Here is a 20,264-nt window from a genome sequence, read left to right as displayed (position 1 = left end):
GAAATATAAGATATGAAGTTTCACGACTAGCGAATTAATACATAAAAAATACATTTTTATTTATTTAGTTTTGCAAAAATCTTCACCAACTAATTGTAAAGCTTTGTTTGGATAGTGAGATGATCTTAAATAATTTATGAATAATAATGAAAATATAGTAAAAAAATAATAATAAAATATTAAATAGTAGTAAATAATAAGAAAAAATAATGATAAAATATTATATAGTAGTCAGATTACTCCACTACGTTCGAGCAATGATATGATCTCAGAGGATATGTAAATAGTAATAAAAATATAATAATAATAATAATAATAATAATAAAATATTAAATAATAGATATTACAATATGCTCAGCCTAAAGCTTATGCATGCATAGCTTTGCGCTATTCATAAGCCCCTATACCACATATCACACAATTTTTTATTTTTTTATTTTTTAAAAAAAATTATTTAGTTTTATTCTTCTAAAATAATTAAATTCTTCTATTAATTATCTATATATCACATATTTAATAAGAGAAAAAAATTAAAAAAAATAATAAAAAAAAGTAATGTGTAGTATATGAAATTTATGAATAAAATTTTTCATGCAAATTAAAGTAATATTTTTATTTTTATTTTTTTAATTTTTTTAGGGGAAGGAACTTTAGAAGGTGTTGGCTGACAGGCTCGATGGCATGCGTAGAAATAACCATTATGAAAGAGGCCAACAATAGCGTTATGGTTTCACGAGCCAACAGAAAGACAGAGAGAGAGAGAGAGAGAGAGTTGGGTTTGAATATAATTTCCCAGACACCGAGGCGGACTGGAACTGCCAGAGAAAACGCCCCTCCACACTATCCCACCGGGATTCCGATCCATCCCCATCTTCTTTCTTTCGATTTAAATGCACATTACTCTACTTTCCTTTGGTTAAAAGAAACCCCTCATTGTCATAGCCATTCTCTCTCTCTCTCTCTCTGCGAGTTGCTTTGTCTCATTCTTCGGCCGATGCCATCACCACCTAAATCTTCCCCCCCCCCCTCCTCTTTACTCAAATCAACTCTCTCTTTACCTGCTTCCTACTGCTAGATCTTAAAACTGTAATTGGATACGCCCTTCAGTGGAGCGCGTCAAAGACTTTGGAGAGTTAGGGAGATGGGATCGGCCCGAAGCAAGCCGTCTTCCGGTTCTGCCACGACATCGTCTTCTACTTCTTCTTCTTCTTCTTCGTCGGGTACCGTCCGAAGAGCTCGGTCGAGAGGCCGCAGAGTTTTCCAGTCTTCTTGTCTCGGGACGTTATCTGAATCCCGCAACGGTGGCAATGTCGACCACCAGGTCCGTCATTTGGTTCCCCGGTTTGCCCCTTCCGTTTTTCTTTCAGTGTTGCTGCCACGACTTTGATTGTTTACGTCGGACGTTGTTTTATATACTCTCTTTTTTTAAACAATATACTCTCTGTTTTGGGTACTCGTTTGTGTAGCATTTTTAGCATAACGAAAATTGTCGCGATAGAGAAATCGATTTATCCGAATGTCATTTTAGCGAATCTACTTTTGAGATAAGACATTTCGTCTCAGATCTTTTTTGGGTGACTCTTAAAATTTAGAGTATGTTCAATGTGGTGGACTTTAGGTCCAAGGGAAGACCTGTATAACATTGTTATGTTCTCTAGAATAACTACTGTTATATATAAGTGAATCTGCTAGAGAGCAAATCCTTCATTTCTTTGATACGAAGATCATAATCCTATAATTAATCAGTTAGTTATATGGATCAAATGTGCGCAAATTTTAACTAGTAATAATGTCTCTGAATTTATAACTTAAACATACTTCAGTCGGTAATATGAACGGTCCCAAACATTAGTGTTTTTTTTTTTTGGTAAATTGATGCGAAGATAGGGATTTGCGTTTTTAGGCAAATTGACACTTTTAGAAATTGCGTAAAGTCTTTGCCTTTTCAGGCTCAGAATTAGGTGACATTTCCTTCTTTCCTGCCTTTTTTGTTGATTATTATTTTCTTTGAAAAGGGCAATTCACTTGTCACAAAATGAAAGACATTTCGTTTTTTTAGAGGTTGGACTCGGAAGGTGATAGTGGGCAATAGCATAGTGACACTGTTTTTTGTATAACTATCTAAGGGCTTTTTTTTTTTGATAAGTAAACGATAGTATTAATAAAAGGCATAGCCCAAGTACGCAAGAAGGTATACAAGCGGTAAAACCTATCTACTATCTAAGGGCTTACCTGTGGCATGTGATTATTTAGTTAAGTTTCGTGGGACCCAGCCCCTTATTTTGCTATGCATGGTAGTATTATACTATTAGTACTTGTTAGGAAACTTTAGCCATTATTGGTTTCCTGAGCGACTTATACATGATCTGTAAATCATTCAGGTTTGTAATTTTGGGAAGAAAGAAAATGCTGAGGGTATGGGTCCATGTTTAAATCAAGCCGAAACGAATTCAGATGAGATAAAAACTGGTTCTTACAGAAAGTTTAAAGTTGATGAACCAAATGAACTGCCTAGTCTATCGTCTAATATTGATCTTGATGAATGGGGTCAAGCAAGCATTACTGATATGGCATCCAGAACCGGTAGCAGCTCTACCCGAGCTTCGTCTACTCAATCTTTGAACCCTTCAAGTCGTTTTCTTTCTCGCTTTAGTTTTATCCCTGGTAATGCAAGCTTCAGACTCAGCAGAGCAACCAGTTTAGGGTCATCAAGGTCTTATCCTGTTTCTTCCTCAACTCTATCAATATTGAATGATGAAGATGAGCTTCATCTACGAGCAGGACCTGCCAGCAGGTTTGTTCCTGGAACAGAAACTAGACGAGGTAGTCACTTGCTTCCTGCATCACTGATTGATGGAACATCCACACAATGTAATGAAGAGGCTACTGGTAGTTTGATGTTAGATTGTCCAGCACCTGGTGTTTCTGAAAATTTGCGAGAGAATCAGATGGTTTCTTATATCCACAATGTGGCCAATGATGGTGATAGTACAAGAAATGGGGTTGAAGTTAACTTGTATTCACCAAGAATTCATAATGAAACTGAGAGTATGGAGACTAGAAATTCTGATCGGCGGATTGGAGCTCATCAGCCAGTTGAACGGAATGTTCGTTTCAGTCGGACACTTAGTGTTGGAAGACTTCGTGACAGGGTTCTTCGTCGATCATCATTGTCTGACTTAACATTCTGCCCATTGCAACTAGAGAGAGAAGTGAGGGATTCTAATCAGGGCAGTGGTAGATCGGCCTTGGAGGGTGAAACTAGGGAATTGGTATCTGAAAGCGATGCTGTAACAACTCCAACTACCTCCGGTACATCTAGCTCTTTATTTAGCATCCAAGATCACGAAGTGGAAACTTCACGGCCAGGAGAAGGCAGGTACCATGACCTACTTGAGCATAGATCAAATTTCCTTGAACGGAGAAGAAGAATACGATCTCAGGTGTGTAAAGTTTCTGCACGAGCTATTTGTGGCCTCCTGACATTGTTAAAGTGAGGAAGACATAACTAGATCCCAGTCATCATGCTTGTAATCTATGTTTAGTTTTGAGAATTAGTTGTACATACTATGTGCTAGACTCTGCGTGGTTTCCAACAACTTATTTATGCTGTTGTGCAATTTAAAGGTTGTCTATCACTATGTGTGTTTGATTTCAGAACAGTGATTCAGATTTCATGGTGTAGGTTCGTGCTCTTCAGCGATTGGGGAGTCGTTTTGAGAACCTGTCTGGACATGAGAGGTCTTGTATTTTATCTGGTCAACATAGAACAGGTCGTTGTACGTGTCGGATTGCTAACCGTGATGCCAATGTAAATGATGATGGAAGTGCTAGAGCTAGCATATCAAGAATTGTTATGTTAGCTGAAGCTTTATTTGAGGTAATACTAATAAGCAATTACCTTTTATAATGGCCATTTTTTGTATACTTATAAAAAAAGAAAGGGCCATTTTTGGTATTGTTTATACTAGTTGAATCTTTACATATTTTAATTAGGTTCTGGATGAAATTCACCAGCAATCTGTCGTTTTATCTTCCCGGCCTTCTGTATCTTCAATTGGATCTGTCCCTGCGCCTAGTGAAGTTGTAGAGTCTTTGCCTGTCAAATTATACTCCAAGTTGAAAAAACATCAGAACGAGGAGGCTGCCCAGTAAGTTTCAAGTTTACTGTTTGGTTTTTAGACTAAGTATCTTTGATGGAGTTGGTTGAATGTTGAACCGCTTGTATCATCTACACCTTCGGTGATCGTAAACATAATCCGTGGCTTCTCTTCATTGCTGAATTCCTTAATCTGTGGCTCGCTTTTAATACATTTCATCCTGTGAAGTTCTAATAAAGCTGTGCTGATATGATTGATATGCTTTTGTCTAATAAGCTCTTGATTAGTCACTTAAATAGGGTCTTGGTTGGGGTGATCTTGGTACAATCCTAGCCTCATCATCTTTTTTTATGAAGTTGTGCTATCAACTGATCAATGGGCTATGACTACTCTTTTTTTTAGGTAATCAAATACATTATTAAAAATGCAAAAGGTGTAGTTCAAGTATGTGAGAAGTATACCAGAGGAATACTTTACCATAAAACAAAAAACAGAGCCAAGAAAATCATGAAAACATAACTCATCAAACTCTATAGAAGCCACCCAAAGGAATGGAGTATTGGAAGTGAATATGGCTTGTAATAAGGCCACCTATTTATGTTTTGAAGTTGTTTCTAGGTTAAAAGTAAATTTGACAAGTCAGAGTTGGGTTCTACAGGCAAGTTTTCATTGTTGATAGTTTGACTAGTATATTGGGATGTGAGGTATCCTCTTTGCTTGTGAAATATTTCAGCCTCCCTTTGAAAGTCTCTTTCAGACCAAGTGTATTTAGGATGATGTGATCGAGAAGATTGACAACTATTAGCTGGTTGGAAGTGGATTTCTATGAAGGTAATAGATCAATAGTACCTTGTCTGGTTTGCCTACATATTTCCTGTCACTATTTTCACTTTCCACTAAAGTGGCAAATCAAATAGAGAAGCTACACAAGACTTCATTTGGACTGGGATAGGTGAAGTGTTCAAATTTCACCTATAAATCTGCGCGAAGGTTGTTTTCCAATTTTGGAAGGAGATTTGGGAGTTCTTAAGTTGCTTTTGTTCAATCGTGCCTTTCTAGGGAGGTGGTTTTGACATTATTATCACGGGAGAGAGGCCTATACTACACTTCTGAGCATAACTTATTCTATTCAACTTCTTTATTGTTTTTTTTGATATAATTTAGTTTGGTTGGAACCTCTGTTTAATTTAGCCATTTATGCTGGATTATCTCAAGTTGCCTTCTGATTTCGGTGATCTTTTAGATGTTATATATGCCTTGTGGAATATGAGGAAGGAGACAACTTGCGGATATTGCCTTGCCATCATGAATACCATAGAACATGTATAGACAAGTGGCTGAAGGAGATCCACAGGTATGAGATGGGTCCTGTCTTTTATACAACCATATATGACTAACAATATAAATAAACACACATACATGTGAGTTTTTATACAACCATACCGTTGAGTGAGTTCCAGTGTATTATAGTTGTTTCAGACCATGAAATTCAAAAACACGATTTTTGTTGGCCTAGAAGGGTAAATATGTAATCTTTTTTCATTGTAAAATAACATTATAGTGGCTTTTGTTTGTTTTAAAAAAATAAAGTTGTACAGAGAATGTTTTTGCTCAAGGGGGAAAAGAAAAAAGCATGACGAGGATATTAGTGAAGTATATTGAGACACTGGAAAACATGTACAGTGGAAGCTGTCCCATGGTTAATCTTTCTTTCTTTTTTATTTATTTATAGGTAATCCTATGGTTAATCTGAGGACACGTGAATTTTCAATGACATTAGGTTTCCAGTTAGGTTCATCTTTGAACCCTTGTGAATTTATCAGGCATATGGATTAAGTTGTCCCATGGTGTCTGTTGGGTTGACTGATTGTTCCCAAGAAAAATAAGTGGAAGCTGTAATTAGGTTTGCGCTTTTGTATACTTCCTGTGTAATTGGGCTATGACTATTTACTAGTCTTAATAAAATTGTTCTTATTTTTATCAAAAAAAAAAAAAAGAAAAAAGAAAAAAGAGAATGATATGCTTCAGAACATTTTTTTACGGGTAATAGTAAAATTTTATTAATCCAAAAAACAGTAGGCATAGCCCAAGTAATCTCCGTATACATGGAATACACCTAGCAAACACTAGACATTACAAATGCTTTGGAACATTTGGTCTCGTCTCATGTGAGACATAGATAAAACATAGTAGACATATCATGAGAGCTTGGACAAGGTACTATTTTTTATTGATAAATGAATTTAATTTAGATCAAATGGGAAAATGGTTTCCATTAGCTACATGTTCAGCATGGTCAAGTAATGATTTTGCTCTGGTTTTCTACCCCTTTTGTTGTATATTTGCACGGTTATGAAATTTTTAACCTGTATGGTCAAGGGCCATAAATTTACTACGGCTGAGTCTTCAATATTTCCTTTTCTTTAGCCACCTTGAGTTATATTTGTGGTATTAATAACAATCCCAACTCTAGCCTCCTTCCGCCTTAACAATGAAATTTATTTGCTTGCTTGATTAGAAAATTTTCAAATTCATATAAAATAGACCAGAACATGTCATGAAAGTTTTAAAGAGTGATATTGATAAGCTTCAGCATTTTTTTTTAATCTTTCCTTTGGCAATGTTCTCTCTATAAATAATTGAGCTTCGATTAACATTTTTGTCCCATATAGACTTTGTTCTCAGACACCCGGTGCCAATAAAGAAAAAGACAGAATCTTGTCCCGATTATGTACTAAACATAATTGAGTGCTAATATAGAACTCATGTGCCCACTTTTCCTAACCCAACATGTTGACATAATAAACAACTGCTCTCTTAGTGTTAGTGCTGCAAACACTGAGATAATATGCTTACTTGTATATCTTGTGCAGGGTATGCCCTCTTTGTCGGGGTGACGTCTGCAGATCAGATTCATTGCCTGCAGAGAACTAAAGTGGTCAGCTTAGCAGTCTTCTTACTCACGACTAAAGTTCTTCATCAAGACGAGTAAAGTTGATTAGTTGAGATTATTTTTCAGGAAGTTATGATCATTTTCTGCTGAAATTATCTTTCTTGGCTGTGGTTAATTGCTCTGGTTGCACTGTGAAACATCGCACACCCACAAGAAATGAACTGAACTAATTGCAAATAGGAGAGATGGTTCGTTTTCCCCAATGTACACCGTATAACTTTGAGCAGTTCCTATGGGTATATCCTAAATTCCTTGCACGTTGCTATATTTGTGCTAGCTTTTGTCAGTGTCACTTGCATCGTTTTCACAAATACATGAGAGGGCAGAAAAAACAAAATTTCACAAAATTCTTCCACTTACGGAAAAGAAAAGCGTTACAACTTGCTTAATAACATCTGGTACACAATGCCACCATAATACAATATCATCAACTCCTTTGAGCAGCAGAATTTGCCTCCCTGCCTACGTGCTTGATTTTGAGCTTTGGATAGAAGGTAGCCAACTGAAGGATGTCACCAAAAGTGGTTCTTGCATTGAAATTTCAGAGGGGCATGTCTTCAGCTTGTTAATTATAATAAAGGAATCAGATTCTATAATTGATGGAGGATGGCCAGATGGGTGGTTAACTAGAAACCTCTTAATGCTGCTAATGCTTCGAGCCTTCAATACTCAAATATGCATGCAGCCATTAAGGCTCTGTTTGGATAAGCAGTTGGTCTCATCTCATCTTGTATCAACATTTAAATATTATTTAAATATACACTTTTCAATTTCTCTTTCATACATTTTTATGTAATCATTACAACTTTTCTAAACTTCTATATAAAATAAAAGAATTAATTCCACTTTTTTAAATCTTAAAACAAAAATTATATTAAAAATTTATATCTAACAATATTTATAACTTTATAATATTTTTATTCAATATATTTTCTCTTATTTTTTAAAATCTTATAAAAATTTTAAATCAAATTATTTTATTATTATTTAATTTTTTTTTTTTATAATTTCATATTATGTCACTGTCCAAATCAGCCTAAAACTTTCTTTCTTCCTCTTGCAAGAAAGCGCCAAAATCTGATTTTCGCTGCGCTTTAAAAGACTGCTCCATCAACATTGAGTTTGAGAATTCCATGTGCTGTTTCTGCCGACAAGAGTACTTTTTCCCTTTCTATATAATTGGCTGACAGAGCTGCACCTTTCTAAAACTCTCCACCAGACATAATGATGTTGGCGAATGAATACATTTCTTCTATACCCACAATCCCCAGGCAACTGTAAAGACTTCAGTCAAATGAGAATCTCAAAATTCTGTTGATCACTCACTAGCTAGATAGACTAGCTACCTTACTTTTTCAACATGATGACATGTGAATAATGCATGGAGACTATCCTCCTCTCCCAGTCTACATAGATCACAAGTTGAATCTTGTAAAACATGTTTCTTTTTAAAAGCTTGCTTTGGGTGTAATATACCATTATAAACGCTCGATGAGAAGTTTTTAACCTTATTTGGCAGTTCAAGATTCCATACAGTTTCTCAAAACCCAACTCTGTCTCCAAGCTGCAGAATTTGAACTTTCTCCCCGCTTCACAGTTTCTAAACATTCTCATAACCCTATAATAGGCACTGTTAGTTGAAGTAGGGTTTCGAGAACCAGCCTTGAATTGAGAGCATATTATGGAGTGTAAGCTCACCTCCAAGGGCTGTCGCCTACTTGGCCTTTTGAATTGGAAAAAGATCTCCTCAGGTTCTTGTTCTAATTTGATGGTCTGAAATGAGAGAGATAAGCACATAATTGTTATAAAACTTATTCATCTCTCTCTCTCTCTCTCTCCCTTCCACCTCTCTTATTGGAGACTTTCGAGTTCAAAGGAGGACTTTGAGAGATCTTGATTCAAGCACAACCAAACTGTTAGACCCTCTAGAAAAGTTGTCCCGGGACAAGCCTCGACACACTCACTGACATGCCTAGTCGGGCCCCATGGTGAGCCAGCAGCATGCCATGGCAAGCCCACGGACCAGGCCAGCCAGCCAGCGCCATGGTCCATGCCATAGGCCATTTTCAGCACCGGCTAGCACCAGTCAGGCCGTGGGTCCCACATGGGCCCCATGGCCATAATTTTATCAGCATTTTATTATTTTAATAAAATCATCTAGTATTTATATATTTCATTATTTCCTTGTTTTATTACAACTAGGAATTAATTCCGTAGGCTAGTGTTACTAGGAATTAATTTCTTTCTAGGATTTATTTCCTTGTTCAAGCACCATTAGGACTCTCCCCCTGTAAGCCTATATAAAGGCCACCCTAGTCCCATTTTTCATTATCTTTTGACAAATTCCCTTTGTGGTTGGCTTATTTGTTCTTGAGATCTCATTCGGTGCTTGACACTTGGGCTATTTGGGTGCAACCCGTATAAATCTCAAATAGAGATTCATCACCTTGACGTTTGTGGACGGGTGTTGCTTCATCTATCAATCTATGAGCAAGTTTGTTTCTCTTTTCCATTATTGAGTTTCAATCTTGTTATTTACTTGTTATTGTATTACTCTTTTTGCACTTAACATTATATCACACGCCCCACATCATCCCAACACACTAGATCTACTTTGCCAAGTAGATCTAGCCTTGTTGGATTATTCCCTTCATATTTCTTTCACTTCCATATCATTCCATCACCATATTATCATCCATATATCTTCCATAATCCTAGATCTAAACCCCTTTCATCATAAAGCCCTAGATCTACACTAGATCTAGTGCCTCCATATTCCCTACCATAAACCCTAGCCTCCATAAGGATTTCCTATATTTTAGGAAACCTTAAACCCTAGCCTCACTTCCGTAATTACCATAATACCACCCAAGAGGCGCCTACCATAGTCTAATCACACAATTCGGCCATCATCATACCATACCATACCATCATCATACCATACCATACCATCATCATCCCATACACCATACCATCCCACCAAGATCCAATTCACAAACCACAAACCACAAACACTCATCATCCATATTCACCAAATCTCATCACTCAAGTCTAGACTCAAGTAAGAAGGCAAGCAAGAAAGATAGGCTCATCGGTCATAGTTGGGTGAAGCGGATCTAGAGAACCATATTGTTTAGGGACTAGACCAAGGTCCCTAACATTCAACAGGAGCAAGGCTATGGATAAGAAGAAACAAGGGCCACGCTACACAACATAAGCTAAACTAACAAGATCCATGCAAACAAGTGTGATAAGGAAGGAAACGTACTTGGAACATTGAGCTTTAACATGGATCAAAGCTTACACATCTTATAAATATAAACACCTCTGATGTAATGATGTTGCAGCTAGCTTTAACATGCATGAACGTATCATAAAGGATTCACCTATCAATATTCCGCCTGATTTTACCAACATTGAGCTTGAATAATATCCTCGGAGCCACCATATCATCTGATCTTTTTTATCTAGCTACTTCTTTATTTCTTCCACCCCTCTTTCAGACATAGCTCTCTAATAAACGTAAACTTGCCATTATTATAAGGTAAATTTGGCCTAATATATAATACCCTCTATTCTATGTCTAACATAGAATTAGGCCCCTTCAAGATTTTGTTCTAAGAATAACACCCTGTGATATGAGCTACTTTCTCCTTTCATCAAATTTTTTGTCCATCATCGTTAAAGAACAACATATGGCTCAATCACAAGCTGCCACATGTCAACATTAGTTTCTTGAAAAATATCAAGATTCTTTAAAATAAATAGAAAATTTTAATTTTAGAATAACTGGTTGGGCAGCCACCACAACAATGGCCAAAACCAGCTAACCCTCATGGTGACCATGTGGTGGTTGGGTGGCCCACCAATTGCTTGCATAGAGGGTGCATGATGAACATAGATTCAAGTCCGATGATACTAAGTTGGTAGATTCTACATTGATAATGATGGACTATCTTGAGAAGGTATATTAGCGCAAATACGGCAAAAAGAGACAAAGATTCCTTGGATAAGGCAATATTGCGCACAAGTCAGTATTTTAGTTATAACTTTGGCTACAGGTATCAAATTATACATATGACCGCAATTTGAAAAGTTATTTTCGGTATGCACGCCGTGGCCACCATGTTATCCCTACTTGTCTCCATTTAAATCCCAAAATCAATCATTTTCTCCTCCAAATCGTTAATTTAAGTTATTTTTTTCTTTTATGAAAATGTTTTGCTATCACTTTTAGATATGGCTTTTATTCCGATTTGGGCCAGGGTTTTGGAAAGGTTCTTCTTTTACTACATATTTTATTTTTATGTAATAATTGGGATTTTGCATTTTTGGAAAAAATTCTCAAATCTCATATTTCCTTAATTATTTAAGTCCAGCTTGTGGGTTTTAATGTCAGTTTTCGAATATTATCAATTAACCTTACTCTTAGAGTTTTTTTTTCTCTCTTTATATTGCATCTTTTCTCAATCTCAATCCCCAATTTCTATTGATTAATTAACCATCAGAATAATTCTAATTATGTCCAGCATTAATGCGGCTTGTAAAGGCTAACGTGGACCTCCCGACCACCACGGGTGGCCCAAACTAGGCCACCCCACTTGGTGTCCGTTTTGGGCCACCCATTGGTGGCCAAAACCCTGCCCCCACATGGCCACCACGAAGGTTAGCTGGCTCTTCCCACCCATGTGGTGGTCACCACTTGCTCTCTCTCTCTCTCTCTCTCTCTCTCTCTCTCTCTAGTTTTTTAACTTATAATTGTAGAAAATTATTTGTTATTTTAATTTTTTTTTCTATCTATTTTAAACAATTTAAACTAGAGAAGAATTTTAGGGGAAGAAGAAAAAACAGATGGATGGGACGATTGGAGAAGTTAAAGGGTGGGAGCAAAACTGGAGGACCTAAGAGCACTCGCATCTGCATCTGCATCTCTCAATTTTCCCTATAATTTGGAAAAAGGGTGGTGCCCTCGTCCATCGCCTTTCCCTCGCAACATCTCTCATCTGTTCACAATGACTATAAGCCTCTTCCTCTCTCTATTTGGGTTTCTTCCAATATTTTGTTCTTTTGCTTGATCTTCAAATCCACCATTCCTCTTCATGTCAAAAAGACCCGTCACTTTTGTATACCCAACTCACTCACATTCTCACTCTCTACTCTATGCTCCGATCAAAACCTGGAAGTTGAGTTTACATAGATTAAACGTGTATTCATTTTTTTGTAGGTTTGCGTGTTCTTACTCTAATGTGTAGGTTTTGTGTTGTGAAATTAGGGTTTCACATATCATCTCCTTTCAGTGTTCAGTTTGTGCAAATCTAATTATTCTTGGAATGCATTTATGGGATCTGTTTTTGCTTTTGGATCCTTTTTTTTTTTTACTTGGCTATCGGGAAATCTGTTCACATTCTCATTTTCTCACCGTTGTTTGGTTGCTGCAAAAATCTTGATGATTTTGCTCTCATTTTCTCACCGCTGTTTGGTTGCTACAAAAATTTTGATGATTTTTCTGTACTAATTTTCCTTCATATACTATTTGGTTGCTACAAAAATTTTGATTATTTTTCAATGTTGATTTTCCTTCATAGACTGTTTGGTTCCTGTGAAAATATTGATGATTTTTCTATGCTGATTTTCCTTCATAGACTGTTTGGTTGCTATGAAAAGCTTGATGATTTTTCTATGCTGCAAAAATGCTCCTGATTTTTCTGTGCTAAAAGTGTTGTGTTGGTGGAATTCAGATATTTCTCTCATTTACGTTGAAGATTTTTGGTCTTTGTTTGACGAATTGGGGAATCTCTCTCTCTCTCTCTCTCTCTCTCTCTCTCTCTCTCTCTCTCTCTCTCTCTCTCTCTCTCTCTCTCTCTCTCTCTCTCTCTCTCTCTCTCTCTCTCTCTCTCTCTCTCTCTTGGCGTTTAGGTTTTGTCTATATGTTTTTTATTGTGTTGGGTGAATTTATTGCATATCCAAATTTTGACCCCTCTAGATTCTTCATATCCAATTTTTTTTAGTAGCAAGTTTTAGCGTTAATGTGGTTCTTGGCTGTATATAATTCAATTTCTTTACAGTTACTTTCTATTGCTTTTAATTTTTTGAGGCTCTGAGATTTGAATGGGTTAATTCTTTATTAACTTTCCATTTGATTATGCTCAATAGTTAGTACCAGATTCAATAAAATTTTGGGCTGCCTTTTGTTGGTCTTACATTTCCAAAAATATCTTTGGATGAAAATGAATCTTTTTGTTGTTTCTCTTTTGATTATGCAATTAGATGCAATATATATATGGTCTTAAGGATGGATACAATGCCAGTCTTTCTTTTTGTGGGGATACCCCACATTAAGTTATTGCTATCGTTAATCTTGCTTTTGAGGTTGGGTTTTCTTTTCTTTTAATATTGACAATTTGCTCTTTCTATATTGCTTTGATTATAATTAATTAATTGATTTTGCATAATTTTAATAATATTCGATCAAAAATGTCAAACGGTACTAATTATTATAATACCAATATATTTTAGACTTATAAATAATGTTGGTTTTAGTGTTAATGTAAATGACCCTTTTGTAAAATCAATGAACACTACTTTTTCAAAGGCTTCCTTTTAAAGCTGTAATTATCTATATACCTAATTCAAGTATTTTTTAGCTAACAGATAGGTAGTTGATAAGAGGCAACTTGAATTGTGTAGATCCTGGAAACTTGAATATAATCATGTACATAAGGGGGAGTGAGATAATTTAGAACAAATGGTTTACATAGTTGCATTCATTTTTCCCCAAATTAATTTCTTAGCTATGTGCATTTTCTTTGCTCTTTCCATGGGTAATTTGTTATGTATTGTTGGGTCATTTGTAGTGTTTCGTATCTCTCAAGAGAGGGGGGTTGTTATTAAGCTGTGATAATGGTGTTATAATGCGGGTTAATTCACAAGTGTTAATGGGGCCCCATCGATATGGCGCGGCAATCCTCACCCAGATGGCCATATTGCAATTTGTGGTATTTTCCACAAAAGGTAATTGGGGTTCAAGTGAGGTTTTGCAGCCATTCGATGTAGGGCTCCTTGCTTACGCATGTTGTCAATATTTTCTCCATTCGGAACCCCATTTATTTATACATTTGATATAAATGCACCGGATGTGAATGCTCTTATTTAGCATTATTGTGATTTGCATGCTGTTTGGTTGTTGTTTTGTGTAAATAATGTTACTTGGTCAGTTCTATTACATTGCTTTGTGTTATGTTGCGATAGAAAAGTAATGTGTAAATTAAATCCCTTCAGCTATGATGATGACAAAACCTAGTGGGAATACAGAAAATTTATGGTAATTTCTTCAATGGCTAGGTAACCCAGACGGCCAAGAAGTAGTGGTAACCGGTTGTTGCAGCCATGAGAGCGTGGCCAAATTTCATAAATGTCACTCTTCAGTTCCTTAGCCGACGACGGAAAAATCCCAAACTTCATAGTTACGTGTCTAACATTTCAATGTTTTTTTAGAGATGGATTCATAAGACCCTAGACATATGTACTTCACTAACCTCTTAAATCAAGATTCTCAACTTGACCCCACTTACGGTGGGCAAAGTGGAAACTCTCCTATGACTATTGATGACTCTCCACCCATACCCCATAACGATCCTATCGGTGTTAGGAAATCAGTCAGGAGTGTGAACTTCACCCCCGAAGAAGACAAGTTATTTGTCTCCACATAGTTTAATTGTAGCCTTGATGTCATCCAGGGATTAGACCAAAAGCACTCCCAACTTTAGACAATTTCACGATTATTTATAAATATTTTGAAATATTTTTAATATTTAATTGAGTCACTAAAAGGTTGTATCATAATGGGTTGTGTGGAGGATATTGAAAAGCAAGCAGCGACCCAAACAAAAGGGGCCCATATGGAATCCCCATATCCAAAGGCAAAACACAAGCCCACCAATCCACAAAATCAACCATAACCCATCCTAGCTCCAAGAAATGGCGTACGTTGTCTACAACATCTCACTAAGGCTGAGGTCAATAAAGCTACCAACAAGAAGGCGAATTCAAATAAGCACTCGATTGAACATATGCATCAAGAAGCCCGTGATGGTGGAAGATGTGGAAATCAAGGCTCTTCTACAACATTTCCATAATTACATGGTGGTCCATATCCATGTGCCTTTTTATGTTTCTGCCACTGCTCAAATCATGTATTACGAGATGTTGGCAAAACTTAACAGCCTTTTTTAAAAAAAAAAAAACAATTATTGAAGAGGCAGTGCCACATGTCCAAGAGTGATCCCACCCTAATTTTATTTAAAAAAAAAAAAATCACTTATGATGGAAGAATACCATGGTAACAACTCGACACCTAAGGGTAACAGTTATTCAAAAAAAAAAACCAAACATAGGGGACAAAAAACCAAGATTAAATTCAAAGAAAAAAAACTATACTTATGAACGAGCAATTCTAGTATAAGGACAACCTGTCTTTTCCAGTCTAGTTATACCTTTTATTGACAAAGGGAGATATGAAAAGGAAAGCTACAAACCATTACAACTTGTTGATCTAGTTCGAGCAAAACCATCCGCCGCTACATTTGTCTCTCTATAAGAATGATTCATAGAATATCTAAGCCCATCTAGCATTTTTCAGAATCTCATCCGATTAATCCTCCTAATATCACAATCCACATCTTTTTTACTGCAACCATTGTCCCTAACATTGACTCCATTTCAATTTTCACTTCCTGCACACCCAAAGAACAAACATTTCAAAGGCCATATAGCAAACCCATTACTTTGGTCACATTATTAGAATTATGGCCTGTAAAATTTGCGAAACCACAAACAAACTCACCTTTATCATTTCTAATTACTCCACCCACACCGGAAGGACCTGGATTACCAAAGGAGCTGTCATCCACATTTAATTTATACCATCCAATTTTTTAACCAACACACCTGCTTCATAACCAACGGGGCTAAAGCTTTAATAGGCAGCTGCAAGCAACGCATGATCTCCTCATCACATCAAGATAATGATTTCGAATCCCTGAGTCTAAGCGCAATCCAAGACACCTTCCATCCTTGCCTTGCACCATCTCCGCCATAATCTCCAAGTAATCACCAACAACATAATGCCAATTAACTGGCCACTCTGTGACAATCCTCTTGCACATCGATGCCAACTTTCCACTCGACCTCTTCAACTTCTAGCAACCATATTCATCATACCAATCTGCACAAAACAAATATTCCAAATCTTTTCCACAAACTCACCTGTTGCGAGAACATGATTCATATCCTCATATGCACCTGTAAAGCAACAATCACATCTTGAAATTGTTGGAATGCCCACTTTATGGATCCGATCATCTATTTCCAAGCACTCATGCATAGCCTTCCACATGGTTATAGAAATCTTGTTTGGAATAGCAACATGCCACACCCATTTCACCCAAGGAAATTCAGGATATCTAACTCGAATACATTGCCATGCACTACATGTAGTGAATTTACCATTCCGATTTTGCAACCATATCAACAAATCCTTACCAGATTTAATACAACTCAATTGTTCTACAAGGTCCTCTGCTTTCTCCATCCCCACTAATCTAGAAAACAGCTCCACATTCCTGCCACTCTCAGTTTTACATTACTTCAAAGATAAATTAGGGAGTTCACTAATTTCATGCTGTGCAAGGAGGGGCCCATTACCAGACCAAGTATCCCTCCAAAAAGAAACATTTCCATCACGCACCTTCCATCTTAAATTTTTTAGCACCTTTGGAAGGTATTTCATTAACATCTTCCAAAAGTTCGAACCTTTAGTAGTAGCTACCAGGGAAATATGCTTCTTCACAACATATTTATTAAGGAAAAAATTTGCCCATGACGAAGATCCTTGAAGCAAATTCCAAGGCAGTTTCATATGTAGAGAAATTTGCACATCTTGAACATTTCGAAGACCCAATCCTCCCTCAGTTACCGGCCTGCAAATATTACTCCACACCCTCCATTTCTTTTTTGGTTTTCCATCCTTAATGCCCCAAAAAAATGTACTCATGATTCTCTGAATTTTTTCAATCACAGCTTTAGGAATTTGTAGCACAGAGAGGCAATGTATTGGAAGACTTTGAAGCACATGTTTTAATAAAGGGAACTGAGCACCATTAGACAGTAATCTAGCTTTCCACCTATCAAGTCGACTTTGAATCTTATTAATAATATCCTCAAAATGAACATTGATCAACCTGCCAGATACAATAGGCACTCCTAAATATGTAAAAGGAAAACACCCTTCTGAAAACCCAATTGTCCAAAGCAGCATACGCCGCCTACCTTCTAAAATATGCTTGGAGAAAAAAACTGAGGACTTCTTGTTATTCACAACTTGGCTGGACCATACTTCATATTGTTGCAAAAATTTAGTGATAGCTCGCAACGATGCTTTTCCCCCATTAGAAAACAAGACTATATCATCCGCATAGAGTAGATGAGAAATAATTGGCGTACCTCGAGGCTGAGAAAACAGAGTGATCTTCTCCAATTCCACTTCTCGCTTTATCATCCGAGTAAATATTTTCTCAACTAAAATAAACAGATACGGCGACAACGTGTCACCCTGCCTCAGACCTCTCCCACTTTTAAAAAATCCTTTTGGAATACCATTTATAACAACCGAATACCATGGAGTAGTAATAAAATGTCTAATGAGTAGACAAAAAAATTCAGAGAAGCCCAAAGACCGTAAAACATGCAATAGAAACTTCCAATCAATACTATCATATGTGTTGGCTATATCAATTTTCAGCATCACAATCCCACCATGACATGGTTTATTAATACTATGAATCATTTCTTGCATTAAACTAATGTTCTCAAAAATATTTTGACCAGGAATAAATGCACCTTGCTCAGGAGAAATTATCTTATCTAACAAAGGGGAAATCCAGTTAACCAATATCTTAGAACACACTTTATAAAAATGAAATACAAACTTATCAGCCTGAACTTGTCAAAGCATGTGGGATTTTCTACTTTTGGAATTAATACCAAAAAAGTGGCTTTATAAAACCGAGTAAGATCCATACCTCAAAAGACCTCAGCCACAGCCTCCATAACATCCCCACCCACAATATGCCAAAAAGCTCGATAGAAACCGGAACTGAAAGCATCCAGACCCAGGCTACTATCAATTGGAATAGAAAGAAATGCATCAAAAACTTCCTCTGAAGATGGAGCACGACTTAATACTTCATCATCTTCTTGTTGAATAACCTCTTGCACCAATTCCTCCAGTGAAGGCAAAGATCCCCTAGCACCTTCTTCTAAAAAACTTTGGAAATAAGAAAATAGCCCCATTATGAATTACCTCCAGAGACAAGAGAACAGAGCCATTCGATAACCTCATTTCCTTCACCTGTTACGATTTTTGTCAACTCATAGCACAAAAAAATGCCGAAGATGCTTCACCCATCCTTGTTTCGGCTAATGTGAAAGCCTCTGCTCTTCTCGATCCATCCAAATAGATAACTCAACCTATGAAGCAACTAAATTTGCTTCAATATCCTCCGAATACCCTTCCTATAACCCCACTCCAATCCCTCAATGCGATCTTGTAAATTCTCAATATGCACTTTCATCCGACCAAAGATGTTTTTATTCCACTCTCGCAAGGCCACTTTTAAACACTTTAGCTTCATCATGAGATTTAGTAGAGCTAAAATTTCTACCACATCACCACCCTAAGCTTGAGAAGCACAATCCAAAAAATGATCATGTGAAACCCAAATCTGTTGAAATTTAAACGAAGGAAAACCAAAATTCACCAACACACTCTCCAAAGAAAGCAACATTGGGGTATGATTAGATGTAGTCTTGCTTAAATACTTTACATGAGCATCCTAAAAAACATCCAGAGCTAGAGCATTTATAAAACTACGATCTAATCGCACCCAACTTCTACGAAGACACGAGTGACCATTGCACCAAGAAAACTTTTGGCCATTTGTTTGCACCTCCAAAAATCTGCAGGCATCAATACAATTATTAAACTCAATCATGGCAATCATAGACCTCGACCTATCCCCACGTCTTTCATTATCATTCCAAATGATGCTAAAATCACCCATGACAACCCATGGCACTTGTTGAGTACTAAGCTCCATTAAACTACTCCATAACCTCCTATGCTTCTGATAATAACACTTTGTATAAACAAATGTGAATAGAACCTCTTTAAGATTTTCCTTTACCATAACTGAGATAAATTGGTCACCCATACTCACCACTGTCAACTCAGTTTCCTAGGTCAAAAAAGCCACAGTTTTTCCCCCAGCCGCAACATTAGAACAACAATCTGTAAATTTCAATCTATCTTTCCAAAGCAACATTTGATCTTGATCCACCATTGGTCCGCAATAACAAAAAAATTTGAATGAAATGTTGAAACTAATTTCTTTAAACACCTTCTCAAAGTACCAATACCTTGAGTATTCCAAAAGAAATATGAGGAAGTCATAGGTTGACTCTAGAGGGTTTGCTTGTAACCCTAGTAGAACACCCCAATTTTATTCCTTTCACACTACCATTTTTCTCTTGCTGCATATCGAAATCCGAAAACACCATTTTCTCCTTTGCCAAATGTTCTATCTTTTCACCCGATTCTGTATTTGAGCAAATTTTCACCTTAGAACCATCCTCCCTTACTGAACATAAGTCAACATGTCATCCTTATAGTCCAAATCAGTCACATGCAGTTCAATATGTGGTTCGACCACCACACACTCTTTCACCCCTGCATAAAAAACAGGGTGGTCCAACCCCCTCAAAGGCTGATCTTGCTCCAGATGAGAATAGTCACCAAATGCTATTAGTGTCTCTGGGACCTCCCGACTAGCTTCCAAAACATCATCTTGAACATGACATTGTGCCTCCACCCTATCCTGTATCTTTTCCTCCAAAGATCCTTCAACCCAATCAACCACCCCATCATCGTCTCCCCTACTCTTAATGGAGATAGGTACAGTCCCCGCTTCCTGAGCCCTAATATCTTCAACAAAAATTTCCATAATAACAACTTTTTTTTTCCTATTCACTCTGTTAGCAACCTCCTCAACTACCTTTTCAGACTCTAGTGCTTTCCCTTGAACCCCTGACAACATCTCCCCCTCCTTGCTTGACTCCCCTATCAACAAAGCATTTGATTGGCCCCTAGCTTGATC

General features: G+C 36.9%; 1 protein-coding gene across 2 annotated transcripts; it reads left to right on the top strand.

The window, feature by feature from the left end:
• Positions 1-713: 713 nt before the first annotated feature.
• LOC122282809 (serine-rich adhesin for platelets-like) lies at positions 714-7,320 on the top strand. 2 transcript variants are annotated; one of them, XM_043094845.1, is made up of 6 exons: positions 714-1,321; positions 2,382-3,443; positions 3,686-3,880; positions 4,018-4,151; positions 5,344-5,454; positions 6,974-7,320. In XM_043094845.1, the coding sequence occupies exons 1-6, from the start codon at positions 1,142-1,144 to the stop codon at positions 7,032-7,034; spliced, it is 1,743 nt and encodes a 580-aa protein (XP_042950779.1). In that variant the 5' UTR covers positions 714-1,141; the 3' UTR covers positions 7,035-7,320. The 2 variants fall into 2 exon arrangements, with proteins under 2 accessions (XP_042950779.1, XP_042950778.1); XM_043094844.1 differs by having other exon boundaries at positions 3,997-4,151.
• Positions 7,321-20,264: the final 12,944 nt, after the last annotated feature.

Source organism: Carya illinoinensis, chromosome 11 (genome assembly GCF_018687715.1).
Source record: "Carya illinoinensis cultivar Pawnee chromosome 11, C.illinoinensisPawnee_v1, whole genome shotgun sequence".
In the NCBI taxonomy this organism is placed as follows: Eukaryota; Viridiplantae; Streptophyta; class Magnoliopsida; order Fagales; family Juglandaceae; genus Carya; species Carya illinoinensis.
Note: the sequence above shows the minus strand (reverse complement) of the source record. Positions and strands in the feature narration are given on the sequence as shown.